The sequence below is a fragment of the Sinocyclocheilus anshuiensis genome, unplaced genomic scaffold (assembly GCF_001515605.1).
Source record: "Sinocyclocheilus anshuiensis isolate Anshui unplaced genomic scaffold, SAMN03320099.WGS_v1.1 scaffold1293, whole genome shotgun sequence".
Taxonomy (NCBI): Eukaryota; Metazoa; Chordata; class Actinopteri; order Cypriniformes; family Cyprinidae; genus Sinocyclocheilus; species Sinocyclocheilus anshuiensis.
In genome coordinates this window covers 420,252-428,472 of record NW_015552632.1, presented here as the reverse complement: position 1 = coordinate 428,472, position 8,221 = coordinate 420,252, and the positions used below count along the sequence as shown (strand labels likewise).

General features: G+C 37.2%; 1 protein-coding gene across 1 annotated transcript in view; it reads right to left on the bottom strand.

Moving 5' to 3' along the window:
* Positions 1 to 8,221, bottom strand: part of acsl4a (acyl-CoA synthetase long chain family member 4a) — a 20,861-nt gene that overhangs the window by 10,633 nt on the left and 2,007 nt on the right. Inside the window, exons 2-6 of the mRNA XM_016458006.1 lie at positions 6,131 to 6,632; positions 3,799 to 3,976; positions 3,507 to 3,616; positions 1,350 to 1,488; positions 1,019 to 1,169 (exon numbers count right to left, since the gene is read on the bottom strand). Of these exons, the coding sequence (XP_016313492.1) occupies positions 1,019 to 1,169; positions 1,350 to 1,488; positions 3,507 to 3,616; positions 3,799 to 3,976; positions 6,131 to 6,469 (917 nt within the window). The 5' untranslated portion in view covers positions 6,470 to 6,632. The remainder of the gene's footprint in view (positions 1 to 1,018; positions 1,170 to 1,349; positions 1,489 to 3,506; positions 3,617 to 3,798; positions 3,977 to 6,130; positions 6,633 to 8,221) is intronic.

The window sequence follows — 8,221 nt, the reverse complement described above, 5'->3', positions numbered from 1 at the left end:
AATAAATCTGCAAAAATGTCAACGATTCTGTGTTTTTCTGTCAATATGGGGTGCTGTGTGTACATTAATGAGGAAAAAAAATTAACTTAAATGATTTTAGCATATGGCTGCAATATAACAAAGAGTGAAAAATTGAAGGGGGGCTGAATACTTTCCGTACCCACTGTATATGTAATATTTAATGTGTATAAATTAAAAAGAAAACAAAATATCAATGCTGTAATAAATGGTATTTATTACTATGATATACAGTGAACTTTTCATGTCAGCAGACAATATTCCATACAAAATATCCCCACAAAATAACTGCATCACTGAGATTTTTAGTGGCGTAAACAATTTATTCTGAAGCAATTTTTATCAGTGTTCTATCAGCTTTTACATACTTAAATCGAGACAAACAGAGTGAGCCTCAGCGCGAGCTTGTATTCTGCTAATTTACAGCAATTCTCTCTGATGACGCAGTAATTTACCGCGGGAAGAAAACATCTTCGGTCTGTCCAATGATTGTAAACAGTCATTAGGTCCGTCAGACTGAAGATATTTTAGCGGTAATGAGACCAAAAATATTTAAGACCCATCGATTCCGAATTGAAGACTTTTTAAGACTTTTTAAGGCCTTATATTAGGAAAACGTTATTTAAGACATTTTAAGACCTTTTAAGGACCCGCGGACACCCTGTATATATATATTTCTCCATTGTTTTTAATTTGATTATATAATTAGTAATGCTTTATGGGATTGTAGTTCTTTCTCATTAAAGTTGTAAATACACAGTCTTGTCTCTTTGTCTGTTTTTGAAATGCAGTTTTGCTTCAAATCATAGTATAAAAAGTGTACAATATTGTGTTTCACCTCATAGCTAGTTGGTTTGGTTTTGGCTTATAACACCAAGATATTTTAAAATCTGTATGGTTAAAGAAAATAAATGGGAAATCTAAAATAAAATACTTTTGGAACCAAGTCTGCTGAAAAAGTGGGTGGCCACTGTGGCACCCTATTGATATTTATACACACCCCAATCCAGGTATCCTCTCGCACTGGCCTGCCATGCCCCCGATCAGGTTACTGTTAATGATCATCACCCCTTTAGGTCTACCGGTGGAGCCGCTGGTGTACATAATAACAGCGAGGTCTGATGGGACGGGCTTCACTATGGGTCTGCTCACTGCAACACAAAGCGCACATTGTTTTCTCCTCTGGTGATAGAGATGAATCTATTACAGTGCAAATCTCTATTCAGATCAATATTGTATGGGTGAACTGTGGGCAAACTACAGGCAATCACTGAAAAGGTTAGTTAGCATATAAATAAAATGTCAACCGTAAAGTTGGTGCTCTTTCTTACGGTTTTCTGGCTTGGCTCCCAGCTCTTGCACAGAGTGCATGCTGTGGATCTGGATGCCCTGTGGATATCCTGCTGTGCTGATGCTCTTCCTGTCCACATAGATGATCTGCCTCAGACTGGGGATTTGTGGAAGAACATTCTGTAGGGGAATAAAAATTGTTATGGAAACAGAATATTTAATGAAAAGTATAAACATTTCAAGCGGCAGGGCAAGTAAACCCAGGTGGCACCAGACGTCAAGTTAAACTTAGGTTTGAAAATCTGATTGACATCAAAACCCAACATTGGATGGACGTTTAATTTTGGTTACTTAATACGATGACTTAAAACCAACAAAATATCAACATCTAATGATGTTATATATTTAAGCTGCATGGAAGTTAACATTATGACATTTAGCAGGCATTGGTTTTTGGTTACCATCATGGCTAAATGTCTGTGTTTGGTGTCAATATGTTGTTGGCATGAATTTTGGTTACTTAAAGGTGCCATAGAATGCATTGATACAATATTTTAAATTGTTCTCTGATATCTACATAGAAGGTATGTGACTTATGTAAGGGCAAAAAATCTCCAGAAACGGTTTTACATGTCCATTTACAACCCTAGGATTTGTCCCTAGAATGAAATGGACTGTTTTTACCTGATTTGGAAGGGTCATGAATAATAATGTTGAGCTCTGCTCTGATTGGCTGTTTCACAGTGCAGCTCATTTCAGTAGCTCACAAAGCTACTGAAGGAAACACAGGGAAAATATATATTTCAATACTCTCTCTCGCAGTTATATCGTTGGGTAATTATACTGTATATAAAATGCGGGCATCAGGGAGCCGCTATTAATATATTCGAATGCACGATCGCGTTTTACTTTCACTTTCGAGATTTGCGATCGCACGTGATCTGTGTAAACTACAGCGGCAGTACTTACCACACATTTTACAAGATCAGATGCTTGTCAGTGGTGCTCAGGATCTGCAAATCATTCGCCATCATCCTCAGTCATCTCGCCTTACTCTGTTTATGTGCTAAGTGAAATCTTATGTACTGTAATGTAACAGGCTACTGCTAGCAAGCAGCTAATCATGTCCCTTTAGTGGCTCGCGTTATTTTATTAGAACGCGCAATATTTGTTTTCCGTGCCTTTCTGAATACAGACACCAACCCATCCCTGCACATCACATCCCCTGCACAGCCTGGAACATAACATTTATTTCCATGATCTGCCATTTTCGCTATTATCCTCGCTTGTTTCTTCACAATACCTGCAGAACTCCTGATGATTCGGCTGTGCAGGTTTGGCTGGCGGCTGGCATAGAACATGGGTGGGTATATGCAAATATTGGGGGCGTAACTATTAGTGATCCCGACTGTAACGTCACAGTCGGTGTTATGTTCTGATTCGCCTATTTTTAGTGGTCTTTTGCATGCAGGAGATTTACATAAGAAGGAGGAAACAATGGTGTTTGAGGCTCACGGTATGTCATTTCCATGTACAGAACTGTTATTATTAAACCATGCCAACGTAAATACAGTTTTCCATTCTATGGCACCTTTAATACCACGCCTTAAAACCAACAAAATATCAACATCAGCTTTCGTCACTATTCTCGTCAAGTTGACATTGGCATTAGAACAGGTCATGACATTGAATTTTGGTCACCTGACACAAGGGCATGTATTTAACCAAATATCAAATGTCTTATGATATTGGTGGCCCACTGGAAAAATTTGAACTACAGTACAGGGCCTGACTTGCCGTTACTGTTAAACCCTTTTCTTATAGAAGTTATTCACTGAGACAAACATGACTGAATATAAAGACATGCGATTCAGTGAGTCAGATGTTAATTTGGTAACTGTTCTAACTGATTCAGTGAGTTCATTCAGTGATTCAAACTAATAACCCATGAGTTCATGAGTCATGTTTAAAAGCACTTGGAATTTGTTTGTTTGTTATATGGACTACACTGGTTTTATGAGTTCAGTTACCAAAGAGAAAGGAACTGAAATACGTGCTAAGTTGGCACTGATTCATGGTACCATTATTTTAACCCATTCAATTCAAATCAGCTCTAGTAATATATTGTTTTGCTGTGAATCTGTAGTGATAGTAGTACAGGAAACACTGAAACTGTTACGTCGCTGTCTTTAGCTCACCTTCAGTTTGGTTTCCAGCAGTTCCACGCTGGTGACCAGGTGTGTAGCTCCACACTCATTCAATCCGAAAGCCACTGCCTCTTCTCCTAGAGTTGCATAAAAGGTGACCACTACAAAAACCACATGAAACACAGATTAACAAGAGAAGATCAAGACAAACACAATACATTCACAGTACATCTATGCGTCATCACATTAAAGCATGAAGGGATAAAACCTATGACTCACTTGAAATAATTTTTCCTAAGGGAAAAAAAGAGAAAGTGAGAGTAAAAATAATTTGTTTCCTTACATGGGAAATTGCGTCTGAAGCAGGCCTGAGCCGTGATCATCCACTCTGCCCGTGTTTCACAGAAAATCGCGATGGTGCTTTTTGGCTGTTGGCCTAGTGCTGCCAGTCCGCTCCCAAACTGACTGACCTGAGTGTCCATCTCCTCATAGGACAACCATTTATAATCGCCCAGAATTAACTGCCAAGACAAAGCCATAAAACACCTTTATATTAAAAAATATATATATTTGTTTTTCCTCTCAACAAATGGTAATTTTGGCAGTGTTCACATTGCATTTGAATGTGACGCAAATGTTGGATGACAGTGTGAACAGCAAAATGAATACTGAATGTGACATTTTCAATTCATCTATTTTTGCAATCCCCAATTATATATGTGGAATTCAGATATGTCAGATGTTTTACGATGTGACTTCACCTTCGGGTAGGAATTTATGTGATTTGTATGTCAATTTAACCCGATTTCTAGAATTGATTTACTCTTGTTGTGAACCATAAATACAAGCTATGTTAAAGCTGCAGTCCGTAACTTTTTTTTGGTTAAAAATGATCCATAATCAATATTTGAGCAAGTACATAACCAGCCAGTGTTCAAAACTATCGCCTTACTTTAGCCCGATTCACAATGGTTATCTTATAATAATGTTTTCTAATTTAAATCGTACGGATAGGTTTTCGCAGGAAATTCGAGCATGCTGCCGCGTCATTACGACACGTCTGTAAACATAAAGAAGTTGTCCTGGCTACTAGGCTATCGCATGTGAGGATGCTGCATCGTTTATAGACTTTTCTAACAGCAGCTGGAATAATTAAATGTCAAAAAATCATTTTGATGGCGGATTGTAATCCAGAAAGGATTATATGAAACACATGTGAATGAAATTAAATTATATTCCAGTTTTAAATGTGCTTCTGATTACAGATAGCCTGGGATTACACAAGATTTGTATTTGAAAGAAAACCAGATCGAAGAACCAGTTGCTTTTTGGGTTAAAAGAATTTCTTGGTATGAAATTCTAATGGTATGACAATTAGAGATTAGACTGTACAGAAATTTAAATCTACACACACACACACACTATACTCATAGTCAGGCAATGCTGATGTTGATGACATTAATAATCTGAGAATAAAGTATAACAATAATAATAATTTGCACGGTTTGATGTGGTATGAGCTAATCGATCGTTAGATTAAATCCCCATATAGCACGATTTATTGTAATGCTTTTTTCCTCAGTTGGTCAGAACAAATGTGGCAGACTTGTTACTTACTTGTTCAGATGACAATTTACGGTGAAAATTCTTATTTGGGTCATATATTCCAAGACGTAGGCTAGAATCTGTCATTACTAAGTATAGGATTCACACCGGTGCGGTGACTGACTGCCACACATACTCCTCAAAACATTAGATTCATCTGCGCTGGAGCTGTGCCAGAGTACAACCCACGCAAGGAAGATAATTCCGCACACAGCTGCAATTCCAGGTTTTCAAACAGAGATGGCAACAAAGAGGCAAAACTTACGGACTACAGCTTTAAAATGTAAATTAGTTTTTAATATTAAAATGTTATTTTAAATTTCACAATAATAAATTGTGATATATAAATATTTATATACTAACGTTTATAATTGTATGAATATCTATAAATATAATGTTTATATATAAAGGAAAATTCACTACATTTTAAACGTTTTGGGGTCAGTAAAATTCATTTTGAAAGAAATGACTATATTCAGCATGAATGCATTAAATTGATCAAACATCACAGTAAAGAGTTTCACATTAATTTTTACATTATTCCAAAATAATTCCATTTCAAATAAAGACATTTAAAAAAAAAAAAGTTTCTTAAGCAGCAAATCAGCATATTAGAATGATTTCTGAAGGATCATGTGACACTGAAGACTGGAGTAATGAATGATGCTAAAAAAATTCAGCTTTGAATCACAGGAATAAAATTTATTTTAAAATATATGAAATAGAAAATAGTTTTCACTATTTTACTGTATTTTTTTATTAAAGAAATGCTGCTTTGGTGAGCATAAGAGACTTCTTTTAAGAAACAAAAAAATCTTACAACCCCAAACCAGTAGTGTACATGTTTAAATAAAATTTGTTTAAGATGCTATTATTATCATAATTTATGCATAAATTATGCTTGTTTAAAAATGTATGCTCGTTTAGACCAGCATCTGATATGAGCCAAATTAAAAAGGTCATGTGAACAACCTCACTAAATAAATTGGATTAGAGCAGAAAATTACAATTAGGCACTTTGGCTTGCATTGTGAGCATAGCCGTACAGAATATGTCAGAGGAGGATGTACCTTTTTGAAGACCTTCCCACTCGGCTGAGTCTCATTTTCTTTGCTCAGAACTTCTCTGGTTCCCAGGCAGTCCGCTTTACCGAAACGCTCCACCGCATAGTCAAACAGCTTATCAAGCGTGTCTTTTCCAGCGTAGTCCTCCGTGACCAGGGAGTCGAAGCGATCCACGGAACGATACGGCCCTTCAGCCTGACCGGTGGTTGACCTGGATTTGACTCTCTTTGCCAGGGCTTTCTTTTTCTGAACTCCAGTCATGAAGTACCATGGTAGAAAGCTCAAGAGGGAGTAGAGCCATACTACTGCATGTACTGGGAACAAGAGAATGGTACTCAGGTCCATGTTCAGACGCACATCTGCTGAGAAGCTGAAGGGGACTGAAAGATGAAGGGATCAGGCCAAGCCTGAGATAGAGCGAGTTTGTTGCCGTGTCCAACTAAGGATCCCAGATCAAAGTTCAGAAAGATTAGGGAAGTGTCCGATGTGTAGCTCCAAAATGTGCAATCTGATGAGAATGACAGTAAGAAATAAAGGAAATGTATGTTATTCAAGTGTACTCAACTGAAACACAGCCCTACGAGACATTTCTATGAGAAAATAGAGTTTGAGGCTTCAAGTGGAACAGTTTGTATTCATTCAGCTGCTTTAATGAGACAAGCGAGGCTTATTACAGGACACGGTCACATTCGCCACACAAAAGACACATTCCTGGCCAGTGAATAGTGTCTCTCGGTTTCTCATTTAATGACTAGTATGAAGTCACAAAAATCCTGCAGAAGCTGCCCTAGCCTAAAGACAGGGTGGACTGACGAACGTCTTGACATTAAAGCACAAGGTTACCAGACATCTATTAATGTTTGTACAGATGAAACCTGATACACTTGTTTTATCTAGTGTCCCAGTTGCTGGTACAGTGTGGCAGAAATGCCAGGGGTTAGATTTCAAGGACAAACCCAAAATAATTAAAACAAATCGGTTTCATTGAGTTGAGCAGAAACACTTTATCTCCGTCATTAGCCATTAGTAAGTGAACTCTGGCTTAAGATAACTTCATCTCAGAAGTCAGGAAGATAAGGTCATCACTTGACCGGTGTCAGACTAAGGAAGTAGAAAGGAGTTGCTCGTATATGGAACAGAAACAACATCACCTTAACACTACTGTTACTTACAACCTGTACACAAAGACCTAGAAGATTTACATAGCTTTGCATCGTCCTGTTACAGTGCTGCCAAGCTGGGAATTGTCTATGAAATTAGATCCCTCAAAGCACAAGTCCTTACTGACGGTGAAGACAAGTGTGACCAGCTGCAGGGGCATAAGTATGAGCTAATGGCAAAAGGTTAATGTGAGGCATACTCCACTGACTCAGCAAGACATTCAATAACAGCAGATAACCAAAGCTCCCTTACTAGGGCAGTTAGTAAGCGCTTTCTTGTTTGTTTAGACTGACAACATTTTGGTTCAGAGATCAAGTTGTGATCAGTCCTGGTGAAATGGCGTGTGATGTTGACTCAATCCACAGCCTGATATACCGTTCACTGCTTGGGCAAAACAAATGTCTGCTATTCTAATATAATGAAGACCACCTACTGGTCAACCAGTATGCATGTATGCATTTTTTATTTTATTTATTTTTTTGTGGCCAGTCCTGATAAATGATAAATGGTCGATATTTCAATTCTGAACTTTTTGTCTAAATAAAAATACTAAAAACAACCATTTTTGAAATGTTAGAAGTGAATGTAGACATCACAGTTATACTGTTTCAAGGAGAAGCATATGGTCTATTCATTTTGCAGTTTGCTAAATGTTACATTTAAAAATGTTATTAAATTATAAGTGTAAGAAAGACCACCAACTTTACTGGGCAATGCTGATAACAATATGTATATATATTAGGGATGCACCAATATTAACAATCTGGCAGATAACGATAAGTCATATTTATTTTTGTTATGGCAAATAACCAATAAGCTATTGATATTCAAACTCAGAACTTTTTTTGTCTTAAAACTAAATCAACTAAAGTTTAAATTAGGGCTGCACGATAAATCGCATGCGATATTTAACGCGCATCTTATCAGTAAAGCCGG